Genomic DNA, 27,919 nt, shown 5'->3' on the forward strand with positions numbered 1-27,919 from the left:
ATACTTGACATTATCAACAATTTCCACAAGACGGACAATATCATGAGAGACCAATTTCATGACCAGTGTCATTGATGTTCCAATGGTAACAGAAAATTCTCCAGTTGGGCTTCCCTTTCATTAACTTCCTAACGTCTCTTATGTATCAGGAAAAATAAAATAAAATAAACTTCCTAACGTCTCCTATGAAAAACTTGAAAGGCACCGGAGCTGAAACCACTTGGGCATCAACTTAGACTATCAAAGTCCCTATCAAAAGTACCTCACAGGTTCGCAGTCATCAGACTGTCGTTAACCAATCTTGCTTCAGTCCATCCGGTATTTTACACACTGATTTAGAATGAACTGCAACAAATAGGTTACCCAAAACATGTGCACTTTTTTCTACTAGGGAGGGACTCCAACTCCATGTCTCTTTGATCACATGACAGCCTCCTACAAACTGTATAACCTCACATGCATCAGGCAGGATGAGAACTAGGGGGATGGCCTCCAACATCATGAAACTCAGGACTTCCATAACGTGAAGCGTTGTCCCGGCTATCCTCTCTATCCCTTGGGATTGTGCCGTGTAATGTATTGCTACAATAACAAGACATTTGATAGAAAGGACTAATATTTCAATTGGTCCAAAATGTTGTTAGCGAGCTTAGAACAACTTACATGAGGGAACGTGATTAGAAGATGACAATATCATCGACATTCTCTATTTTATATTTTAATAACTATACCATCGGCATTGTTGATTGTACAAATTTGATAATTGAGATTACTTACCCAAGGAATATCTGATCTTTGGATATTCTGCAGGCTATAAAATCAGAACTCCTGCAGCTTTCTTTAACAGATTCAGGAAAAGTGACTCTTCCAGAGAAATGTGGGTATAAGTAATCTCCTCTCTCCTTTTGCACACGCAACACAAGCGTCCCTTCAGTGTCTTTTCAGTAATTCAATCATGCCTGTTTTCTCTGCATTTATAGAAGTAAATACTAGTTTAGACTTGTGACATGCAAATAATCCAAAAGGGTTTCATCTAAATATATAAGTTCACGGAGTTTCTCATTCAAGATGAAAATTAAAACAGCTAACAGATATCTCTCTCTCTCTCATGTAGAGTTGACATGAAGTGATCCAAAAGGGGTTTTTCATTAAAATTTAGAAGTTTATGAAGTTGCTTATACAAGAAAAAAATAATACACCAGCTGATGGATAAAAACCAAGGGGTTTTCACTAAGGGTTTGTTCGGCTACATGGAATTGGAGCTTTGGAATTGAAATTTGAGAAAATTTTGGTTCAATTTTCTTAGTTGTTTTTCTCATATTTCACCAATTCCAATTCCAAGGCTCTAAGTCCATACAGCCGAACACACCCTAAATGTAAAAGTTCATGAAGTTTCTTATTCAGGACAAAAAAAATATATATATATATATATGACAGCTGATGGATAAAAATCCTCTCTGCACATTCCTCCCATGTGTGCGAAGGCCATTACGCTGTTGAGGGTGCAACGAGACTAGAAGTTTGATTCCAAAGTCCATGCCAACTTGAACGTGTTTACCAATAATGAGAAGTGGAAGACAAATAACTCAGTGGAGCTCTCTCTCTCTCTCTCTCTCCATGTGTGCAAAGGCCATAATGCTTTTGTGGGTAGTAGGAGAGAAGATTGATTCCAAAGTCAATGCCAACTTGAACATGTCTACCAACAAGGAGAAGTGGAAGATGAATAACTCAGTGGAATTCAGCTACCATTCTAACGAAATTTATGAGGAGCATCAAACTAAAGAAAATAAAAAAAGAGAGAGAAAGAGAACAAAACTTAAGAAAAAAGAAAAAGGAAAAGGAAAACATAATTAAAGAACAAGAAACGGCACAAGCTGATTTTCAATAGTGACAATCATGAAGGTAGTGAGTCTATTCATATTTGGTTTTGTGCAGTAGAGATTATGGATGTACATTGTAGAGTACTATGCACGGGAGTAATTCAAGAGACTTGGTCCCGACTCATTGATAGGTTCATAATTTTTGTGGTTTGAAGGCACATTACGTAATTTTCAAACATTTTAGAAACTTCACAAATTGTTCTTGTTTGTAGATTGCACATGATAATTGTTTTTTTTTTCCTCCGAGGCAATAGTGAAATCATAATTGCGCCACATGAACTCCCCTACAATATTTGATTTTAGCTTAATGCGATCCAGGCTTCTAGTGTATAATTTGAAGTGTTGACCCAATGAATTCTTTTGTATTATTATGCCAAGACTACAAAGAGAGCAGTGTTAAAGGGCTAGAAGAATTCTGACTTGGGGTAACTTGTCATTTTATGTTTCCTCATTTCACTGCAGCCCCTCAAGTGTCTTGCCTTCCCACGTGCCAGAAAAACCTGTGTTGTTGCTTTGGAGCAAGATAAACTGAGTTCTTATGGTGATTCGAGGAATTTTTTTTTTTTTTTTTCCCCTGATTTTCTGTTACAACTAATTATGCACATGAGCATCCAGCCATGTCTGGTGTAGAACGCAAGACCCTTTCGTGCAATATGATAGGCAAACTTGATTGTCAGTGAGGATGCTAAAAACAACGATACATTAAAGCAAAAGATAAGCAATTTTTTGTTATGAAGGAGTTATTATGAGCAGAAAAAAATAATATGAGATCTAACATGACAAGCATGAGGCAGCAGCTAATGGATATTGAAGTATATTAAGGAGTCATTCTAGGCAAGCAAGCTCTTAGATGATGACATGGACATGAGTGATGGCCTAGGTAAAATAATGGAATATAGATATAGACAAGGATGGAGATCTTAATAATAAAACTTCTTAGAATGCTGTGTTTTCATAAGGGGCGATTTTATTGCAATCAAGGCTGTACATGACTATCTGCAAAGGCCTAGTATGCTTCAAAGAATCAATAGTTTGGACAATACTATGGCCATGCAGGAGAGTTTCTGCTTCTGCAAAGGTTGCACCTTTGATCCCTACAGGAGATCTGTTCAATTCCACATGACACCCCAGTGACCCACCATAATCCGAATTCCCAGAGTAGTCTTCCATACTCCTTCAAAGTTCATCTTGATGTAATTCGAAGAGAAAAATGGACACAAGATTGAGATAGATACGTTTGAATTTTGACTATACAGTGAACTTGGGATGTGTGAAGATTGAATCTTTATATCTTGATCATACATACTACCCGCAATTGGCTGTATAGTAACCATGTCTTAAGTTGATACAAGAGTGAAGCTGGTAAGGGTACTATAGGATTTGGGCGTACCTACTCAAATCGAGAATTGTCAGGCTCCATTTTTAATGGGGAAATGGTACCAACAAGTTGTATGTTTCTTTTACACAACAAATTCTTTTTCAAAATGATGGAACCACTAACATGTTTCTTATGGTATATATGTATACTATTGTAGTTATTGTGGGTAGGGCGATGACGAAAAAGATAGTGACTACCTTTCCACCTTATAGCTTCACTAAATTAGAAGAATTTATAGGGTGTATAATTGCAGCCCTCTATTCAATTATCTACCACCAAGCAGTGTCAATACTTCAGCACAGTTGCTCCAGAAGACAAGTGCTAACTCTCAACCATGACTCATGTTCTTTGTCAGCGGATCAGTAATACGTTTCATGTAACTAATAATGATCTCTACTTACCAAAAAAAAATGTAACTAATAATGATCTTAGGGCTACATTATCTTACATTGATTCGACAAAGTAATATAAGTTATATGATATATACTACAAAGACAAGGGGACATCCATGCTGAATCATGAAATCTTGAAAGGGCACCTGGTCTCAGAATCGCAACCAGAGCAGCTATATGATTTTAAACTAGAATCTGATATACTTATATTAACCATAATTTAGGGATTTATGCTTGCATGACTTGATTAGAAGAAAACATCACAATTCAAGGATACGATACTATTAAAGGTATCTCATCTCATCAGAAAGAAAACAAATCCTTGGAGGGGGAGTGTGTGAGCACCAACTAGGGAAAAAAAAAAAAAAAAGGTATCTCACCTCATCAGAAGCTAACATATTGGAAAAGATGATCTCAAAAAGGAAACTTAAACAGCTGGCACTGAATTGGACTGCAGTTTCATTTGCACCTCCTCAAGACAAGCCTGAAGATCCCTAAATTCTTCAGTGTCTGAAAAACTCTCAGCCTGAAATTCCACAAATGAATATCATCTGTCACTATAATACGGAAAAAAAATAAAAATAAAAAGAGCGCAAAGATTGGCAGCAGTTCTGATATCAGTAACATTAACTTACCATCAACGTGCTTGTTGTGGTCCCCTATATAATGGAGTCAGCCACATGAACTCTCTTCTTCCACCATTTTCTATAACAAGCTAAGTATCCTATTATATCTAGTTTCCTAAGGTCTTTCCTTATTACTTCATTCCATGTCAGTTTCAGTTTGTCTCTTACCCTCTATGTTAACTAGGCTTTACTTTTTCATTGGTGTATATTACGAAGCAGCCAAGATGCATCCTCAACAGAAAAAAAAGAGGTCAAAAACATGTTCTTGGTAAAATATGAGCTGGGGCTTTTTTGGTCTTCCATTCTTCTCCTAACTCATCTCTTAATATAAAAAATAAATAAAATTAAATTAACTTTCCTCTTTCCAAAATAATCAGGTAAGAATCCAGATCTCAATCCAGAGCTACTATTACAACAATCAACTGAGCTCACGAAGTCGGATTAAAATAATAAAGTAATTGACTTGCCTGCTTAATTATATTCTTTAGGTGCATCTCAGCTGCAAGGAGCTCTTTATGACTACCAGTACAGGAAGAGAGTTCCACATACACCTTACAAAGTTCCAAAGAAGCATGTGCAAACTTCAAAAATCGATCTCTATGTTTCCACAAATCAGAACCCTGAGAGAGAGACAAAAGAGATTTAAATTCTGCCTTGATGCCAAATTATTCATGTAAGGTACAATCCTTAAACAAAGAAATTTTGTCAAAAGGCTGGAAAGACTTGGAAGCTTGTAAAAAATTAGCCTATCTGCAGCACCTAGAACCACATAAATGAAACAAAAGAACAGTTATTCTTGTGCTTGCAATTCAACCAAGAAAACTTCTGGGGTAAAAATCAAATGCAGATAGAAGCATTTAAATATGCCTGAAGCAGAAATTATACAAGCTTGGCAAATGTCAATTTTACTTCAGTTATGATATGAGTCATTCACAAACTAGTTATGTAAGCAAAGCAGAAAAGGTCCCTGTTGCTTTTACACTATTACTCTCAGTTTGCTTACTTGGGAAAAGGAGGAGCGAGAGGAGACAAGTCAAAAGACTCTCTCTCACTCTCTCTATCTCTCACCCCCACACACACATGCACACACAAAAAAGATGCAGTAATTCTGATAAAAGGTTGCATAATTGAAGTAGCATTTGGCAATAACTATCATGTAATCAGTCTTATATCCTAAAATTTTAACATCCATAAACTCTCTAAATCATTGCCATTTACACTATTACTCTCAGTTTGCTTACTTGGGAAAAGGAGGAGCGAGAGGAGACAAATCAAAAGACTCTCTCTCACTCTCTCTCTCTCTGTCACCCACACACACATATGCACACACAAAAAAGATGCAGTAATTCAGATAAAAGGTAGCATAATTGAAGTAGCATTTGGCAATAACTATCATGTAATCAGTCTTACATCCTAAAATTTTAACATCCAAAACCCTCTAATTCATTGCCATTTAGTATTATTTTGGCTTTATTTTTTATTATAGGTTGTACCATATCAGTTTCTTTGTTGAGAGTTCTCTATTTTCTATGAGAGAATATGTAAGAGCACTATTCATGAGGACAACACTAGGGCCACGCATACTATTATTCCCCTATCATTTCTTATAAAATACAAAGAAAAACTTAACCAAGTCCAAGGTATAAATTTTACCACATAGACTTTTAAAACTTGGGGGCACTTAAATAGCCTAGAGGAGCTCCTCTTGTCAGACTTGGACATGGACACTGACCCCCTTAGACCCACATGGACACATGGCATAAACATGTTGAAAGTTGTACACAGGATTTAAAATGAAATTCATACGTAGTAATTCTGAACACACTATCATCACATTTTTGGATACCTTGCATCATGGCAATATAGTTAGTTAAATGTTAGGGGAAAACTTTGTTTAGCATAGAAAATAAGGAAGTTTGTCAAGAAATATACAAATAAATAAATAAAATGAAGATTTATTGAAAAGTTGGACAAGTTAAAGGCAAAGGTATACCAACATATAAAGGTTTTAATGACAACAAAAAGAAGACCATATAATGGTTTTAAGGAGTGACAATGCAAAGAGGAGAGCTACCTGTACACTTAATTACATGCATATATACATATATGGAAATATCCACACAAGTAATTTCTGGGAAAAACATATATATATACACACAAGTACATATATACGCAATAATTACATAGTATCATGTCAAATATACACACAAGTATATATGTGTGTGTGCAAGAATTACATCTTATCATGTCATCGACGTGTCCAAGTTCTACCCAATCCAGAGTGCTAACATGTCCATGTTGCGTCATGTTTTCCATATCATGTTTTCGCATGCAAGTGCCCATGCAACACAGTAAAATATATCACATTTGCTGTGATCAGTGGCAAAACAAGTCTTTTTTGTGGAACTTCCACAAACAAGTAAAATAAACTCATGAACTAGCATATGAAGTAGTTCGAAAAACTCTTCACATTGCAATTTTCTCCATGAAATTTGTTATGTGCTACTGTAACAATAATATGTTCAAAAGATGCGTAGATGATATGTTCAGTTCCTTCATCTTCTTTCATAAACAAAGTTAACTTTACATCACTGGTTCAGCAATGTCAAATCCACACAAGAACATGTAAGAAAATTATAAGACACGAAAGAATCAATGATCTACCGAACAATCTAAAATTGTAAAGCCTGACATAATATAGTATTGCATAGATGGAAATACCTGGTACGATCTAACTTGCTTTAGAAGGGCCTCAGAACACATTGTGAGATCTCCTTTTAGTTTGTGCCACCTAGCATATAAGCCCCAAATGTCTGCTCCCCCACCGCTTCGAACAATCTAAATAAGGGAGGGGGGTAAAAAAAAAAGCCAAATCTGAATCGTTGACAGATAATAATCCTAGCATGTGCTCTTCGGCTAAAATCTATGTACTTCTGATGCAACCATTGGACTCATCCCCAACACACAAATATCAGTTCATTCAAGTATAAAAATCATTTTTATGGATAATTTTTTTTGCAAGATTTTCTTCACATGCTATCACTAGTATAATCTTAATGCAAAGACAATTTGATCAATCACTCTGATGCATAGCCAACGTTAATTTCTGTACAATATAATCAGGAATCTGAATGTCTTGACTAAAAAAAATGTACAAAAATATGCACTGATTGCTGACAAACTGCCACTAAAAGAGATTCTTTTCGAGGGGTAACCTATCTCCAAATACTTAAATATATCAAATATGGTCATAAACCAATCACGAGCTAACTCAAATAACAAAACAAAAGGCACACACATTATGTATGAGATCCAATGCATTGCGAGCACAAATGTGCACACACATTGTGTCTTAGTCGTGCTTCTATAAATACATATAGCAATATAATAGGAACAAAGTCAGTTCAAAGACCAAAGATAAAAGGAAAAGAAGAAAGCAAATTCAGAAATGGAAAATTAAGATCATCAAAGAATTTGGTCACCTGCCGTAAGATTTTCCCAAGCACCTCCACCAAGTGATCAGTTTCCCGTGTTTTTGCCATCCCAACTTCTGAATCTGTTGGCTCATCGACACAATTGACAACAGTTTCAGCAAGTTGAATTTGGTTGGTATCATTGTGTTCATCGGTGGACATATAAGAATGAGACCTAGTTAAAGCCCTTCCTTCAATCTCCAGCATTATCCTCTCTAACAACTCGGTGTCAATTCTTTTATTGTTAGTCATATCCAACACCATCTGTATAGCTTCTAGTGCCTAAAAGAAAAGAATCATCAAATTATTGTCAAGTAGCATGGTTGATCAACATCCAAAGAATAACTGATAATGTCCTAAATGCACTTTACAAAACATAGTGTGACATAAACATAGAACATATATATGAAGAGGAAACCCATCGATAATCATTGGTGTAGGACAGCAGCAAGAGCATAATAATGTCATGGGGTTCCTAGATTGAAAAGGGGCTAGAAAGACATTAATCAGATAGTCATTGACTCATTGTTGCTGGAATTGTAGAAAAGATGCATTTGAGATGGTCTGGAGAGTAAGTACCTTAGATTTTGATATAGGAATTGTTCATAAGCAAAGGAAGAGGCTAGGGTTATGAAGCAAGCTTTTAGGGTAAAATATCAAAGAAAATAAAGATTGGGTATGATTGAATCAGAAACTTAAAAAAAGGCTTCGTATGCTGCTGGAGAACACTCCCAAACTGGTTTCTATGGGATAGATTCTTCCATAGATAACTAGACACAAGAAATCTCCTATTAGGACAAATTCAGACCACAAACTCGAGTGTAATTATTAAAAACCTAATAAGATCTACTGAAAGCTATATATAAGCACCCAGTACATGACTATACTCATCTACTTAAAAACACATACTGATCAAGTTTTACTTTTGTTTATGTGAGGTGCTGGGCAGGGTGAACAAACCTGACCTTTTACATATCTGATAAAAAGTAGCTGCCCTAAGATTTGAACCCGTGTCCGCATGCCTTGTGGACTTATAACTAACAAAAATATGGGTCATGGATACAATCAAACCATATTGTATATGACATACCATAAACTCAATAAAACATAAAAAACAAAAAAGAAAGAAAGAAAGAAAAAAGTGAACAAACTAACAAAATGGAAACGTAAAATAAGACTAAATCTGAAGTAAAACTTACTCCTTATAAAGGAAGATCGTCTATTTCAAAATTGCTAGACCTAATCTAGCTAGCTCTTAATAAAGGAAGATCGTCAAGTTATGAAGGTCACTAAGCTCAAATAGGTCCTTCATTGTCACTTAAGATATCATAACATACCATGAAAAGAAATGAGAAATATTCGTGTATAAAAAAAAACCCACCAAAATACCCTATTTCCAATGACGTATAAAAGCATTTTCAATGAATCTATGCAAGTATGCATCACTAAGATAACCCTCTGAGGACCAGAGTGAGCATAAGAACCCTATTTTTTTGCTAAATACTTACTATTATTAATCGAATTCCAAAGAAAGTGTTTGCTCCTTGGCAACCTCCACAACCATTTTATTGATAAGGTCAAATTAAGACGGCCTTTCCTTTGAGTCAGTAACAAAAAGGTGTCTACTATGCTTCCCTACCCTAGACTGACGAAACTCTCAAAATCCTTTTAATAGTATCAGAGAGTCTAGGTTCTTGCATGCTTCCCCAGACACAATCCTCGCATGATGGCTGACATTATAGGTGCCGATGACTAGGTGGTGGAAGTGGTGTGGAAAGACCTCCACAATGTGGTGCAGAGAATTATGCAAACCAAACTCTAAAGAACCAAAGGATATGTTGTAGTAAAAATAATGAGCAAGGGATCCCAACCTGAGTGCTATAGGTTCATATGGATGTGCGGCCGAACACTCAAATGAAGAGGTTTGGTAGGTCATTCTTCATATAATAAAATGTTCTCAGGTATATATAAGCACTAGTGGGCATGCTTTACTATTCAAGTGCATTATATTGTTATTTAATGGACGTATATTGTATTCACCTATCCTATTAGAAATCTTAAATATACACATGTTATCTTTAGATGCTTTCTAAAGCATGTATAGCGACCAAAGACCACCTGCTTCATGTCGAAACAGATTGTTTAATATGCAAGAGTAAATAGTTTTTAATTTTCTGCATTCAAAATATTTACCTGACTAAAATTACTGATGTCTGCAGAGACATGACTGAAATTCTCCCACAGCTGCCAGCTATTTCTCCTGCGATAGATCGTGCTTGGCACATTATTATTTCAGCCATTGCATAACAATGAAAAACAAGATGTAATTGTTAGCATATATGATACCACGATTTATGGTATCGTGGTATCATATATGATAACATATGCATAGTCAAATCTCTGCTATTGTGGTAAGTCATACCATAAATCGTGGTATCAGATATGCTAATAGTAATCTACACAAACGCACAAATTAAGAGAGAGACAGAGAGAGAAGGAGACAGAACTTGAACTTCAGTGCTTCTTTAAATGCAACGAAGGACTCTTTGTTCTTCTTTTTAATCATATGCCTGCAAATTTGATAAAGGGCATCATGATCTACTAAAACAGATGAAAGATTGTAAAATGGCATTTAGCATCAAGACTCCATTTCTCTAAAACAAATGGTATCCATGATTCTCTCATAGACTTCTGTATTATTGCAATTAGAATAAAACTTTCATTGAATTAAGAAATAAATAAAACTTCCATTAATCAGACTCGTGTTTTGACAAGTCTTTAATAATGTTGCTGGTTTCCAAGTGGTAGTTCTTGAGCTTATGTCTCCAGTTTTACCCTTCAAGCACCCCACGTAGGGAGGACACATAAAGGATAATTTCCTTCTTACTCTCGCCTCCAAATACGTAAGGAAATATAATAAACAAGATCAGCAAAAACACATACTTATAGAAAGCACATAAAAATAATAATAAAAAATAAATAAAAATAAAAACTTCTTCCCAAGTCAATAAAACTTGCGCTAAATCTTGATTCTTCAAGTTGCTACTACTAGTAATATGAAAATTTGAAGTCGAGGATACAATTTCAATTGTTTGAGACAAGTAAAACAATGGACAACAGACCTTCTAGGAAATGACAAAATCAATTGTTGAAGTAAACGAAAGATACATCAAAAAATAGATGCAGAACTTTAACCGTGGAAGCAAGCCCATTCATTCCTTTTCTTTTCTTTTTTGATAAGTCCATTCGTTCTAATTTATGATGAACTAATAAAACTCTTTTTGGGAATTCCATCTATACTAAACCTGGGTTTGCTTGAAGACTTGAATATCAATAGAATGGTCAGATTTCTCATTCGGGCTTTGCAGAGTATAGGGAAAGCCCAAAAAATAATCATAATAAATAAATAAAAAATAGTAGTGCCTCGGCATCATAATTACTATAAAATTCCAGAAGATGGCATGAAGAGAAAACGTCATACAAACAAGCAATATTATTCCAAGCCTCCCCATTTTCTGGATCAAGTTGAACAGCACGAGTAAATCCATCCAGTGCCTTTTCAACATCCCTAGCCTGTATTATATTCAGACGTAAGTTCAAGAAATGTAGAAGAAAAGAGGAATGCTATACACGAATTTCTTAATCACTAGTGAAAATTCATGCAATGATATCAAAGGTTCACGCTTATGGGTGCAAAATCCAGATCAATTCAAAATCAACATGATGCAGATCATATAAGAAACCTTCAATGCAGCAGATCCAAGAGCAAACCACCCATCTGGATACAAAGAATTCGACGCCATAGCAGACTCCCTAAGATGAAATCGAGAGAAATTATTGTAAAGCTGAACCGAGGATAAACAATTATTAATGAAGGTGGAGTATTTAACTGCAACGTGAGAGGAGGGAGAGAGTGAAGGGTGATGCAACATACCATAAGATTTTAGATGTCTCATAGTCCTCCCTATTGTATGCACTGCGAGCAAGAGACCGCTGCCAAAAGAGAACGGAAAAAGTAAATACAGCATGTTAAAAAAAGAATAACATTGAAAATGCTGGTTGATTCAAAATAGTGGAAACCACCTTCGCTCGAACAGATCTATTGTCTGAAACTTCTAATGCTTTCTCATAGCAGGAATCATTATTTGTAACATCACCGAGTGAACACCTGGAAATACAAAAAAATTTAGTCTATTGAGATACATAATGCAAGTGCTAATTTAGCTCCTTACTGATTCTTCAGGGAAAAATTATCTGAAAACCAGTACTCATATTCATAATAAATGCAATAGATACAAGAAGAGAAAATTGTGATTGTATTTGTATATGAAAGAAGCCTTAAAAGTAATCAAACCAGAAACTACAATAACAAACTTAATAATAAAAACAAAATTTGGTTGAAGGAAACAAATTCTGAATCTCTAAAGAAACAACCAAGAATATCACAGAAATTATTTTGGTCCTTTGTTACTATAATTAATTTTTTAAAAATTAAAAAAAAAGAGATAAAAAAAGAAAAAAGAAAAACGATAACTATTAGTTCTTAAGCCAATCAATCCATCCAGCTTCTACCTAACATTACACCCATGCAGAATAAGATTGGGGCCATTGCTTGGTGCAGTATAAAAGTTTAACCTGCCAAGCATGAGATGTATTTTTGCATATGAAGGTAGTCACTTTATAAAAATAATGCCAAAAATTGTGTCACAATGTAGTTTTGTCCCTTCCAGTTCCAGCACCCCTGATTAATGGAGACCATATTGCGTAATGGCCTCTTTATATATACACACGCATAAATAGAAAAAAGCTTTATCTAACTTCAAAAAGGAATGACCAAGATCATTGCGTCTCCAATGACCCCAGAATGATTTAGTGGAATAATAGATGATGGATCAATCACAATAGAGGACAACATGTTTGTACATGAAATTTTGGAGGATAGTGTTAAACCACAACTTTTCTGAGTTGGCTAGCATATCAAAATCACTTGGATGATGAGGGAGAACACTGAACTGAACTAATCATAGTAATGACGAACAATATATGTAACAACTTTTAGATCACAGATATCATACTACTGAAATTTATCTCACATTATAAGACAGGAATTATATTCCAAGACAATTTGAAACAAAGATCAAGTCAAGGACAAAAAATTTCCCAGGAGCAGCTAATTTTTTGAGAATTTTGCAGAGAAAACCAAGAGAGACTATTTACTTGGGAGATCTGATAATCTAGGGAAAGGAAACGGGAAACTGTTGTAGAATAACATCTATTTACAATAAGTCTGTTGTCATAAAAGAAAAATATATTCTCTTCTTGTAGGTCAACTGGTAGAAATTTTTATTTGAGTAGAATAGAGTTTGTAGTGAAGTAGAAAGAGGGCAAACCATGTATTATTTGCAAGTTGAATCATAGAATAGTTGCAAGAGAATCAATATAGGAAACCACAATTCATGTAAGTGGGATGTAAGGATACTTTTATGAATAAAGTTTTTGTATCATCTACTGTTAAGAAAATGTAAAATATATTAGGACTAAACCAAGCACATCCTGCTTTTATATATTAAATTTCTTTATTTGATGAGTATCAATTTCCTCTAACGCAAAGGACAGAAAATGATGGGAAGTTCTCAACTAAACCAGCAAATAGTTGCGGCTGAAATGAACCCCTGTAGTGACCATCCCTTTTGCCAAGAATCAGCTGGCTCACAGGACTTGACCCTGCCTATCATCCTTGCAGACCATTTGGTAATCCATTAAAGAGGAAAAGCATTCCCTCTAGCAACTAGACAAAAGTAACACCCTGATCTGCCTCACCATAAGCGACCCAGAAGCTATAATTAATGTGGACAGATCAGATTTAACTGGCATGAAACTGAATATGTTCTATTTTTTCTCTCTTTTCACTTATTATGAACAATTCTAAAAATTGACTAAACTATTTTGGCAATGTCCTTTTTGAAAGTGATTTAAAAGAAACAGAGTGCAGAAAGATGCGAATAGATTAAAATCACAAGTCAGTATGTGAATTAATGGTAACTTGAGAGTACATTATACAATATTTACAATGTTGACTTTATCAACGAACCATGCATACCTCAACAGCGCCAAAATTGAGACAATATATGGAAAAAAGTTGAACAAAAAACTAAATGAACAAAAGTAAAAGTCAAGCTTACATACCATAATCTTGGCTCAGTGGGCATTTTGGATAGTCGTGCCTTAATAAGTTCCACCGCTGCCGCTTTCTTCTCCAATAAGCTGTTGTTCAAAAGATATTTCACACCACACCCCCCATTGGAAATAATAGAAGCTAAAATATAACATAAGCAAAATTCATTTTTTGAGACAATGGCTGTTATCATACCAGTAACAGTATATGAGATTGTCCCATAACTCTAGATCCTCAAAAACCTTAACTGCCTCCCCTATCAGGCCACAACTGACCAAAATTTCGCCATATTCTCTAGTATCAAAAGATAAGAAAATGAGAATTTGGTACAGTATCAACCCTATAATGAGAATAGAAGATATTAAGAAAACAAAATAAATACACACGAAAGTAGGATAAGAAAAATAAATGGCTCAAAGAAGATATCTCACTGTAAAGTTCCAAGTTTAGAAAAAACATATGATAAAGAAAAAAGGTTATACATCCATAATGCAAGAATGGTGGGGATATGAACCCCAAAACAACAGTAAATTCTTTGCGCAACTCCAATTTTTAGAAAAATATATGGTAAATGAAAAAAGGTTGTACTTCCGAAGTGCAGGAATAGTGGGGATGTAAGCTCCAAAACAACAGTAAATTCTTTGTGCAACTCCAGGAGAAAGTTCATAGACACCTTGAACCTGAAATAAGATGAAATAATTGAAAAAGATTAGAATTAAAAAAATAAAAATAAAAAATAAAAAAAAAAGAAGTTAAATATTATAGGAGAGATGGCTTGTACTAGAATAGAATGGAAAATCATGTGGCCGACCCCATTCATATGGGATTAAGGCAAGGATGATGATTAGAATTAAAATATATAAAAAATAATAATAATAAATAAATAAATAGTATCAAAAGCATAAGGATTTCCCATACAAAAAGACTGATAAGCGAGATCTGTTGCTGATTAAACAAGAAAACCAATCACTTGTGAAATGAAAAGGCACAGGTAGCAAAAAATGTTAAATATTATTTAAATATTTAAAATGATCGACCTCAGCAACGCATAAAGTAATGGACAATAGTACCATGGAGTTTTTACCATTTAGCTTCACTTTCACTATCAGATTTACAAACAGAATACTCTAATACAAGGATCCCTCTAACAACATATAACTAAAATTAATTTTGGCCTCAAATAGTTGTCCAAAGGAAAACCATTGACCTTGAGACCAATTTGAGTCCAATCTGAGAAAATCCAAGTTAATTGGAACTTTAATATTTCTGAAGGTATAATAATTTGATGAGGGCATCGTTGGATTTTCCATAAATTCTAAGGCTTAAGGTCAACAAAATTGATATATCAAATGTGCCAATAAAAGATCTTATTTTCCACCTGAAGGAACAAGATGTTAAATAATAACAAATCAGAAAGAGGTGCATTACAAGGTATCAGTATTCAAGGATACATCATGTATATCATATAAGTTGGAACTATTCAATTGCTCAAGTGAAAAAGAAGTTTTGATCAGACTGTGGGCCAGAAATCATGGTCACTAGCCAACACCGTGATACATCTAACCAGAGTCTCATACGAAAGGTAGCAATATAATAATATAAAATGCTTAATAATGCAGCAGAGTAACACAGCTCATGAACATCGCATCCTCTTTCAGAGAATGTTGACATAGGAAAGCATGCTCATGAATATCAAATCCTATTTCAAATATAATCAACACAGGCATAACACGCAATAAATATGCATGCATGGTAAAAGAGGAAATAAGGACACATAATTAGCATTGGATTATTTGTTGTAGGGAGCAACATGCGTCACTTTCACCCAGAAAACCAACAAATTATTCCAACAGATATGGATTTAAATTTAAGTGGCAATTTGCAAAGGTAGGGTGACAAGATTACACGAATCCACCAATTAGAACATGCAAGAGCACAGATCCTAAATTACTCGATTGCACAAGCTAAATTTTTTTGAATTTTGCTGGTAGAGGCACAAGTCTCATGATTAAGTTAAGGTAGACTTGCAAAAGACATGATCAATTTCACTCACCAGAAACTGTGTGAACCTGGAACCAACTTTAGACTGGCTGCAGTCTGCAGTGTTTTAATCATATGGGGAAAAAGACTTGAACCTATGACCAAATTCAAATAGCAAGAGCTGACAACTGCTCAGCAAGGTAGAACTAGTTGACAATGTGAAGCATCTTGTTTCTCTTTTTTACATTGCCTTAACTCTTTCAAACACTTATCATAGATGATATAACTTTTCGTAAAAGTATGTACGAAGATATTAATTACGCATATTTATTTTAGAGATACTCTTGCAATACTCCTGGATTTTAAGACCAGGCTCGCTTGCGGAAAGTGGAAATGGAAGCAAATCAGTTTTGAGTGAATAGATACTCTGAGATAGAGATAAAAATTTTGAATCTGATTAATTCAACTTATAAGACTTTGGAACAATTAGAAAATTACAAAAATGAAACCATTAATTTTGAAAGGGCCATTAATCTTGGTGTTCTCACGCTCTTGCTCCACAAAATTGGTGCTTACGAATAAATCTTCAAAAGCCTCTTTGGTCCAGCAAAAAATAAAATAATAAATAAATAATAACTACATAATCTGAATTAAAACATTGCCATAACACAATTTTTAGGATAACAGAAATTGTTTCCTACATATATTTACATTGCCAAACCACACAAACTCTTTGGTGTTTGAGCATTTATTAAAATTCCTCCACTGCTTTTATAGCTGTGCCGGAAGGCTTTTGGTCTAAAAGATGCAAAAGAAGACTGAGGGAGCAGCTACAGTGAAGAAGAGTGAAGGAGCAGCTAGTGCAACAAGGAAACGACATTAAAATTGTTAAAGGAAAAGTGCAACTATATTGATGAATGAAAAAGACTGGATAACGATTTTCTTTTGATTTTCTAAAGCCGTAACTCAATTAATTTTTTGAGTCCGTGGTCAATCTAAGTTTTCCCTCTGTACGATGGTGCATACATAAAATATGGATAATTTAAACTGACATCATTACAAAGTTGTGTAGAGATGTCTGAAAGACTAATAGTGAACAACATTCAACAGTTCCATGGTTTTTATAGATGTAAACATGGTCATCAAAAGAAAGCATATGTCTCATCAACAAAAGAGAAGAACATCACAATGAAGCTCTTGAAGTACATTTGTAGGAGTGCTACCATGCCTGTGTTTTTCATCGCAGTACCAGCCTATGTAACAGTCACAGCAGTGTCATCAGAAGGCGCAAGGGAATCATTTGTCGATGCCCTGAATTTTTAATCACTAGAAAGTCAATGATACTCATTTTTATTTCAATTTGTTGTCATTTAATGATTATAATTGTTTTTTGCCAATATTATGACAAATAAAATAATGCATTACTCAGTTCCAGTCCCTCTGGCAGAGTCTTGAGGAGGTAGGAACCTTTTTTCTTTTCTTTTCTTTTCTTTTCTTTTTTTTTTTTTTTGCCAGGAGGAGGTAGGAACCTGATCAATCTATCCTTTGGTATTTTGCAAAAGTGACTGCTTCAAGGCTCAAACTCACGCCAACAACACCGACACTCAAGGATTATACCATTGGACCAGGCAACAGCTCTTGTGACACCTATAAAGAGGTTTTAATTATTTTATTGCACTTTATATTGGTTTTAACTCAGAAGTTTGTACCAAATCATCCATTTATGAAATTAACAATGACATGACTTTCTCCATAAATATGTTCCAAGAATCAAATGTAACATAACATAAGGCAGGATAATTCACACAAATTTCAGGTTAACAAGACAGGATTACAAGGTGTAACAAAAAACTGCAGGTCGTTATAATACTCAGAATTAATACACACGGTATAACCTCTGGTTCAAGTATTAAAGCTATTAGTCTCTCATACCGATCTAAGTACCTCTCTTCTAAATTGAAGAAACACCAGAAAATAAATAGAAATCCAAATGCGACTGGAAATGGTTCAATAATGAAAGTTTCTTGCTTTCATGTTTATCCAACTTTGAGAGAGATGGAACGAGATGCAAGTACAAATGGCTGCTTCGAGTTTCTCACCTTCTCTTAGTTTTCAATAATGCTCACACGTTGATAAACCTTATTCACCTGTTTAAGCACCAGCAGAATAATCTTTATACTACCCAAAATGCCAAAGAAGACCCAGAACAGCTTGCATCTGGTCCAACACAATTTACGAGGGACTTATTCTACCATTTTTTACTGAAACGAAACAAAGTAGAAAACTAATATATTGGAGTTTTAGCTGGTCAAGTGGAACATCTCACAAAAATTGATCACCCATTCATGGTAATATTTGATTAATACTAACAGGAAATTATTTTAATAAACATCACCCTAAAATTGGTCCACAACCAACATTAATATTTAATCTTACTAGCAGGAAATTATTTACATGCAAGACTACCAGAATAAATACCATTACAATAAAGATGTTTAGTAGAAGTGTAGAACTAAAAGGAAACCCATTGTCAAGATCAATGAAAAAGCATATATCTAATAAGGTAAACCAAGATAATTCAATCTTCAACGTGAAATCTTTAATTTTGTGCACGGTTTAAATCATTCACTGCAATAAATGAAATAACAACAAACTCAGCCAAGAAATAAATAAAAATCCAACACAAGCACACAAAGAAAATTGATAAAGCATATGTTCTAACTTGTATAAATGCAGGGAAACAGGCATGGGCAGTTAGAAAGATCAAGCAGACAATGGAATGAAAGATCAAGCAAATAATGTAACAAAGACGCAATTTATACCAGTTTATCCATCATCAATAAAGCACGCTCCTTTGTGCGACTACGAGTAGACTCCCATCGGATACGTAATATGTCACAAAAACGTTGAATCTGAAAGGGGATAACGTCAAAACCATATTCATATCACAAATGAACATATTCTAAGGAAACAGAGGACCAGCCATAGAAATAAACCAACAAAAGAGGAAAGAATATTGAGAAACAAAAAATTTGCAGGAAACTGAACAACCATAACCACACACATATATCAAATAGACTATTTCTGACACCTAAAAGACGTTACAAATAATAGCTAGGAAGCGAGCCCCAAGATTCCTCACAAGTTCAGAACTCTTAACGACATTGTGCAAAGAAGCAAGTTGTTCAACATAAGATCACAAGTGAAGGTCTACGATGATAGGATTAACTTATATGATATCTATCACTTTTGAAACACCAGATATTTACTATTTTACACTAAAATCTGAATTCAATATAATTGAAATAGTTATTTATAAATAAAGAATTCTGATCAATTTTGGTTGATTTTCAATTTCTATAATCATACACGCAATCATGCATCAAATAGAAGCATAGTAAAGCAGAGAAAGAAAGAGTTCTACGTAAAAAAACCATGAAACCACCTAGTCCAGACATGCACAGTCCACTACACGAAAAGATATTACAACCAAAGTAACAGTTCCTCACCCTAGAACCCTAGTTACCACTCAACACATATGACGCAGAAATTTCCACCAAAAGTCTCAAGGCCAACTGTCCACTTGTATACAAACTTTGCTTATCAGGATTTGCTTCTTTTGTGATTCCTCGCCCTTTCTACACTAATGATTGATCAGTTGAATAGAATAGGATTGTTGAACTCCTCCTTGATGAACACTTAATCACATATGATGTACACTGAGGAAACCCTAGAATGAGTAAGTAGGAAATTCCCCTCTCACAAGGATTTTCTCTCTCTAGATCATGAGAGACATCCAACTCATGCCTAGACTAACTATATTTATAGCCATATAGAAGTCTCATACGTATTAGTAAGTAGAATCCTTGTAAAATTGTGTTTTGACAAAATTACCAAAAATATGTTCATCAAGTTCGTTCGATCGAACCAACAATCGAAGCCTACTTGGACATCCCTCGACCAGTCAACACTTCGATCAATGCTTTCTGGATTTGAAAATATTTTTCTTGTAAAATCTTTATCAATCGACTATTTGACCGATGACTAATGGAAACTGCTTGATCGATCAACCATTCAATCAATAACCATTGTTCTCCAGTTCAAAAACCAATTTCGAAAAAATTGTAGAACTTTAAATTCAAAATTCATTTTTCGAAAACACTATTAAAACATATTTATGAGCCCAATCAAATCAGCCTACGTCATGATGGGTCTTTCTAAGGCCATTTTTACCCATGCTCCAAATATGTGATCAAGTTCGCAAATTTTATGACGTGTTATTTGCAACTTTGTGTCTGCATTGTCTTTAATAGATGTTCTCGAACAACTCAAAACATTTTGACGCATTACAATACAAGTTTTGAGAAGGAATTTACCAACACACGACACATCTACATAACAAATCCTTGGTCTAAAAAGTAATTACATCTGTAATCTGATTCCACATTTATAAAAAAAATTGTTAATGATGAGAGATATGTTGACGAGACCACCTCATCAACACCAAAGGAAGGAGCCTTAACATGCCTTGTTGCTGGGGCAGTCCTCTCTTCTTAAGAACCGGAACTAAGCACCTTACCAATGAATGCCGCTTCGGGTGGATATCCGTCACTTCACTATTACTATATCTCAAACATAGTCAAACGTAGAAGGATGTTATGATGAAACTGACCTATGGGAGGCATGCGAAAGTCTCTGTCCACGATCCAAACAAAGAAGAAAGGGTGGTGGGGCAAGGCCTCCCAGCAAGAGTAGCAGGTCATGGACCCCCGGCCGAGAGATTAGACCACACAGCTTTAGACGAATAATATAGGTTGCGAGATAGAGCCTATTAATGCCCTTGGAAGGCCTTAGCCCTGAGAGAGACTAGACTTCTAGTAACAGAAGTTTTGATCGATATTTGCCTGACCTGTAATGAATAGATAGAGCCGGATGCATTTCGGAATATTGTAAAGGTAAGAGAAAGGGCCTGCTGATAGAGCTGGGTGGGGAAGCGATACTAGTTCTCAGGTCAGAAAGAGGCCTGGCCCGTAAACTGGCCCCTTAAAAAGCCATTATCTCGGGAGTCGATGACTATTCATAGTTATTACCTTGGATCATTTTCTCGTGGTACTTGGAATTCTTCTGAACATAGAATGTAAATGGAAAAATCATGATATACGAAGTCTACTTACAGTGAAGTATGAGGACTGTTGAGAATCTATTGCCTCTATGTACGGGGCCATCTCCCACCCTGAAACAGAAAGATGGCTAAGAATAAGATATTATGAATCAAAATATTTTAAGATATTTACTCTGCTTGAAGATATTATAAGCACATTCATAAATATATGTTGTATTTTGTAAGGATAAACTGCCCTTTTTCCTTTATGTTCATGTTGGTCAAGGCACTTGGAATTTCCTTAACCACAAGTTGTATCTAATTTGATAGCAAATAGGTCTTTAATTTACACCACTTCTGGTCTCCTCTTCACAAAATATTTTCTATTAGATTTGCTAGAATCAAAAGGAGCTCATTCATTCATGGAGCTCAAGCATCATGTTTCAATAACCATGTGATGCAGGACAATCTAAGTTTCTTAGTGTAGCAGCAACAAAAAACCCAGCAAACAAGGAGGGAAAAATTGAGAAAAGTACTTTACCCCAGGAGGGTTTGACTGAAAACTACAGTCAAATTAATATAAGGTTTCACCTTTTAATCAAGAAAAAACATTTGATATATAATTATGTTTTACAGCACTTTGCCATTTTCATAGATGATTGAGGACACTAGAGACATGCAAATCGGCTAAAATCCCACTCATTATAATAAGCACATGAGAGCTGAGACTCAAATTGCATCAGAATGTAAAGATTTTTAAACAACAACTAGGCCGGAGATTCAGTTTCAAGAAAGGACTTCCAACTCAACTCAAGCATCACTCTTAAAATAGAAAATTCTAGGGAAGATGCTATGCTACAAAATTAGTAACTTTTACAACAAATATTTCAACGAAGTAAAGTGTTTTAAAATCTTAGAATGACTCTTACTAGGCCTAACTAGATATGAGAAATAACATGAACCAGAATCAAACAAAACAGTAACAATATAGAAATTACTAAATAACCCTATACTACAAATTACTTAGACATAACTATTATGTGCTTGCTTTCCTCTTGTCACTCCAACAACATTGTTTTAGTTTTATTATAAGCAATTTTCTATGAAAAATTGCCAGACACACTGTATGTATAATATATTAGGTAATATCACAATTCAAGCCACCACCTTCGCATTAAATTCCAGTCACAAACTCCTCTCTCTCTCTCTCTCTCTCTCTCTCTCTCTCTCTCTCTCTCTAAGATAATAATCTCACCAATCAAGAAAAAGTGATCTTGTCCTCTGAAACCCAACCTCTTTAAATCCCATTCTCCCAGGTAGCAACTTAGCATATATCCAACCCCTTTACTGATCTAAATATCTTCCAATTGTAGCCACTTAGCAGTCACGTTGACACCTCCTAAGCTGCCAAAACACTAACAGCACTACTTCAGTTACCTCTTAGGTCACCAAAAGCATTACGCTATAGCCACCATCTCCTGTGAAAGTTACGAGCAATGGCACAGGTAACTAAGGGCAATAATCCTTCACCCTGATCAACCCTTTCCCCAGTGCTTGTCACCATCCGAGATAGTCATTGCAATTATAAACACCGATGCCTAATAACCACCCCAGATAGTTGCTGAGATTTGAACCATCTCGATCACCTACTGACTTAAACAACTCCTACCCAACTCACTACTATATGTTGCCTGCTGCTCCTTTGTTATTATTTCCTACTTAATTGACAGTGATATTTGTCAAACCGTTGCTTTTATCTCTCTCAGATCACTATAAACATCTTACCTTATACACACACACACACACATCATACATATAAATATACTTGCAGTCTATTGTTTTAATGACAAAATAATTAGCTAAAGGCATACCAATTTGGTTTCTAGATCGTACCAATTTTGGTTTCTAGGTCTGCATTTTGTTATTGTAAATAGCTTGAATTTCGAATTTTCTTAGAAAGAGAAAATGGTGTGGGATGGATCAACTAAGCTCTCAAAAAAAAACCATTTTATTGTTTCAATGTTTCAACCAAAATGCAGAAAATTTACAAATTTATAATAATTAAAGTTGAAAATTTGGGTGAGAATCAGATCACTCATTGAGATTGAGTTCTTTGACATATTGTTTGATCCAATCAGCCAATTTAGGGGGTACACGGTGAACTCCCCATGGGGAAGGCCCTTTGAAGCGAATATTGGCCAACCGTCCATTTAACATGTTGCAAAACCTCAAGGAAGGTCAAAAAAAATTCCTCTTGAATTATATATTTTATTTTAATCAAAGCACTTCTCTTCTATTGTTTCAGTGGTTAGTGATAACTGATACCTTATGATGTGGTAGCGTCCGAAATCCGCACTTGGGTTGTTGCATGATTAGTAAACAGTTTATTGCATTTGAGTGCACATGACTTGTACATGTTACATGTAGGTGATCTAAGAGTTAATAAAACGTAGCCGTGTTTGACAATATGCATCTATGTGTACACCATAAACCATAGTCAAGGAAAATTTCATATTAATCTCACTAATTTATAATCACCTTTAACCCATACAGCACATCAGTTACTCAGTTCAGAAATCATCCCAATTGCCATCAGGTATTTGCAGGTCGTGGAATACACAATTACGTTATTAGAATTATTTATATTATCCTATTCAAATTATTATTATATGGCATCTAATGAGAACTTAATGAAGATTCAGATAAATAATTCTTAATGCACATAACATATGGGATAATGGAAAGGATGATGATGATGATGACGACAATGCACAAAACAAGAACTTGAGCTTAAACCTTGTATAACTAAACAGTTCTTTTATAGGAGAAAAAATTTATTTCCCATAAGCCACCAACTTGTACACAATTTGTTTGTGAAAATCCACAAGTGCAACAAAGTAAAAGCCTTTCTGGTGTCATCAATAAGATCCTGAACTACCATTTAAGAGAAGAATTAAAATTAAAAAACTAATTCACAACACATTTCAAAAAATGCCATACTACAGCTCATTCTCTTTTGCATTAAACAACAGAGAAACAAAGAACATAATTTGTATCAACAAATTTAAAAGTCTCAAATCTTACTCTGCATTTCATCATGCCGAGTGGTCTTCTCTATAGAAAGGCAGTGTGCAAGAATAACTGCCTGTTGGATTGCATTCAGAGGAGCACCAGAAATACCACCGTTTTGAGTGTCGACTTCTGCACTATTGTCAGATATTCTACTATCTTCTACAAATCTTGGGCTCATCAATACATCAGAAGATTCACAGGTTTGATGACGATGTTGAATCAAACTATCTCCATCAATGCTGGAAGCATTTCCCTGGACTTCAGGGATCACTGAAGAGCAGGTAGCACCATAATTTGATGCACTAGTGTTTGCAACAAGTACAAGCTGTGCCTTTGGTTCCACCTATATCCAGGAATAATCCATAAAGCAAAGAATGGGAAAATTCCCAATAAATTTCCAAATAATACTTCAAAACTAGGTACCTGATGAACAGTGCGGAAACCCAGAGCCCCGGTTACAGAAAGCTGAAGTCCAGATGCCACTTCAGCTGATTCAAAATGCAGCCTGACCAGGAAGGTACATCAGCAAGCAAGATACATAAGGGAGTTTTCAGAAAGAAACACGAAAGGGAAAGTCTGTAACAACAAAAAATAAAGATAGCTGTAAAAGTGCAAGGCTTGTGGAGCAACACAGTTGTGTAAGTAGGCATGAAATAATATGATAAGAACATATTAACATGTTTCATGATGGAAAAAATTCTAAAATTGGAGTAGTCCATGGTATGGCATCAAAAAGTTTGTATTGCACTTGCACCCATACTCCTTTTATGGTGTTCTTAAACATTGCTCTACTCCAATCTCGAACCACAATTAGTACATGGAAACCAATATATTAAAAATAAATATAAAATATAAAACCAATACAAATTATTAATGGAACTTTAATTAAGTTCTCTTTAAAAGGCACTTGTTATGACCACCAAAGCTTGGCCAAGCCAAATATTACCACTTGCCACCAAGATGTCTGCAGTGTAATCATGTGGCACCCACTAAGCGATTACGCTGCACTTTTTTTATTTTTCTCTTTATTTTTTTACTTTCCCTTTTCCTTTTTTTTTTTTTTAACCCTCAAGACAGGAACACTGATTCTTTTTCTGATTTTCTTTAATTTGTTACAGGAAACCTAAGAACAAAACTTGAGAGTAAAGAAATCATACAATGTATAAAGATATCAAGGATCCTTAAGACCTAAAAAGTAAAACAAAGCAAAGAGAACCCCTATACACAAACAGGAACACATACAACGCCACATACTAGGAGATATAAGCTGCCACCCCACGGAAGACCTTAAGGCGGGAAAAAGATGACACTTAATACTATAAGAATAAACTGTGAGTTAGCTCTGCAGATGTGAACTTTGAATAAATGTTGACACATGACCTAGAATGCCCTTTTAACCAGTAACTTGGCTCTGCAGATGTGAACTTCAAATACACTGTGTATTAGGAATGAGTAGCTCAAATGATATGCTCAAGGAATGGTAACTTTTGGACTCAACAATATTGTGGAAAGACACCCATTGATACGACCACAAGTACTCCCTTCAAACAAAAAACAACTTCATGGTAACTCACCTGGAAGGATCAACTCGCCCATAGGTATATTCCATTATTCCCGCTTCTAAATGAAACATAGAAACAATAGTCGACGCTTCTTCCTCCTCTAACTTAGCACCCCAATAACTTTTTACCTTTTCTGAAGTACCAAAACGATGTGAAGTTTCACACATATAGACTTGCAATAGGTCAAACAAAGAAGAAGACCGCTCATCCAACATTCTCTGTTGAAGAAGTAAGAGCCTAGCCAGCCACCATGAGATGCTTCCAAGTCCATCCATGGAAGAAATAGTTCCTTCTGACAATAAATCTGTGATCCTCGTGAGCAACAACTTCGCAAAAACTATATGCTACAACAAAGATATATACAAATTTATACTCAGCATTAAATCAAGCCTTAAAGAAAGCAACAATAATGGTAAACAAGGACGACAAAATTGCATCATGTCAGTAAGTTGATAACTGAATTTGACATTAACAATAGTCAAGGCAAATGAACAAGCACTAATGAAAACTCTCTCTGTTATAAAATAAATTTGAGTTGGATATGCTAACATGTGAATTTAAATCCCAATCAAATTTTGAGTATCGTTTTAAACTCGGTTTGCCAGTGTCATGCTAATATGCACAAGCTTGTACATCCTTCATTTCAACTAAAAACCTCATATATACAATGTTATAATCAATTTTTTTGTAAATCCTGATTAATTTGGTTATAAGTTACCCATTTCCCAATTTTTTAACTCTCAGATGTTTCACAAAAGGTATCCATAGATTTGAAGTTCAATCTACCGACTGAAAATTTTGGAACATATTTTAAAACAGTAAACAAAACCAAGATTTGATTACGAGTTGCCTGAATCGAAGTGCGTAAATATCAGAGGGAAAAAATAGACATAAATTTATAGACCACCCAAATTTGGGTGTAAGTTTGATTTTGGTAACAATATGATTCAGGCATCAACTAAAACAACCACCACAAAATCACAAAACAGATTATAATCAAAACCAATTGATTCTTAATATGAACAGCATGATCGCCACTCCCTAGCAGTGATAGACTAATAGTACTCAAAGTAGATACAATACCGTTATAGCAATAATAACAAGAATAAGTTCATGAGAACAATGAAACCGAACATTGATTGGGTACCTGAAGATTAGAGAATTTTCCAAGTAAATCAGAACCAGCGGACATTAACTGATTTCGCGCCCACCCCTCCCATTCCACCCCACCACCACCACCCAATTCCTCCTCTTTCAAGGCAAACGCAGTAAGAGGCAACAAAGGCAACCTCTGGAACGGCCTGAAGAAGAAGAAGAAATTAAATACAGTAAATAAATAAATAAAAATTAAATTGATTAATTACAAAACAATAGCATATACGAGCAGAGGAATATCATTTCTAAACAGTGACTGACCCAGTCATGTTGCACTGAGCGAAAGCAAGAAAAGCTGCGACGGCAATACCCATCACCAGAAACGTTCTATAACACCTGTCAAACTCGTCTTCCGAATCATCAATTACGAACGAATTGACACATTTGAGTACCAAATCAGAGTAAAACCGTTCGGCATCGTCGAGGAGGTGCGAATCGGAGTGAGCGAATTTGAAGACGGTCCGAGCCGAATCAGAGGATAGGGCTCGGACGTATTCTCCGGATTCGATCAAATAAATCAATTCTTTGATCAGAGTGTGGAGACGAGTACTGCTCTTGTAATCGGAAGGTTTGGATAGAAGAGAAGTGGAGTGGTTTTGATGGTCGGACGGCGATGGAGATGGTAGAGAGCAGCGAAGGAGGCAAAGCTCGTACCCGCGAAGGGGGTCGAGTTGTGCGTCTTCTTCAGGCATCTTCTCACCAGAAAGGTTTAGAAGGTTAGAGAGAGGAGACGGTTTTTTTAAGAGAGATAGGAGAGGGTTTTTGCTGGGTTTAAACTTTAACGGTTGGGTTTGATTAGGCGGTGGGCTAGGGCTGAACTTGGGCTTCGTTACGGATAATTTTTTCGGACCATTTCGCAGTGCTCATACTCAAAACAGAAGACTTTATCGTCCCCCTCGTTGGTCCCTCCTCGTGTTACAATTACATATAATTATATGAATTTATGAATGGTTTCAAATTTGTATCTATAATGAAACAAAAATATTAATGTATTTATTAATATATAAGTTTTTAAGATGATTAAGATTTAACACAATAAAAACAAAAAAAAAAATTTCTCTATTTTTTTTTTATAAAATTAGCATTCTATTAGTTAAAAATAAAATTATAATACTAGTGAGATTA

General features: G+C 35.2%; 1 protein-coding gene across 2 annotated transcripts; it reads right to left on the reverse strand.

Moving 5' to 3' along the window:
- Positions 1 to 45: 45 nt before the first annotated feature.
- On the reverse strand, positions 46 to 27,632 carry LOC132282985 (uncharacterized). Of its 2 annotated transcripts, XR_009471920.1 has the most exons (22): positions 27,056 to 27,632; positions 26,787 to 26,940; positions 25,652 to 25,983; positions 24,501 to 24,582; positions 24,090 to 24,420; positions 21,079 to 21,137; positions 18,727 to 18,816; positions 14,513 to 14,604; positions 14,120 to 14,218; positions 13,936 to 14,013; positions 11,833 to 11,917; positions 11,684 to 11,742; positions 11,493 to 11,562; positions 11,231 to 11,322; positions 10,257 to 10,319; positions 9,943 to 10,009; positions 7,759 to 8,031; positions 6,998 to 7,114; positions 4,744 to 4,896; positions 4,031 to 4,176; positions 778 to 968; positions 46 to 582 (listed from the first exon to the last, which is right to left on the reverse strand). XR_009471920.1 is itself a non-coding variant. In XM_059784843.1 (21 exons), exons 1-20 carry the CDS (start codon positions 27,484 to 27,486, stop codon positions 4,078 to 4,080), a joined length of 2,826 nt encoding a protein of 941 aa, XP_059640826.1. In that variant the 5' UTR covers positions 27,487 to 27,632; the 3' UTR covers positions 46 to 968; positions 4,031 to 4,077. The 2 variants fall into 2 exon arrangements, 1 of the variants encoding a protein (XP_059640826.1); XM_059784843.1 differs by having other exon boundaries at positions 46 to 968.
- Positions 27,633 to 27,919: the final 287 nt, after the last annotated feature.

This window comes from Cornus florida, unplaced genomic scaffold (genome assembly GCF_030987335.1).
Source record: "Cornus florida cultivar Cherokee Brave unplaced genomic scaffold, ASM3098733v1 CherokeeBrave_3.0.0_Hap2_Chr11, whole genome shotgun sequence".
NCBI classification, from domain to species: domain Eukaryota; kingdom Viridiplantae; phylum Streptophyta; class Magnoliopsida; order Cornales; family Cornaceae; genus Cornus; species Cornus florida.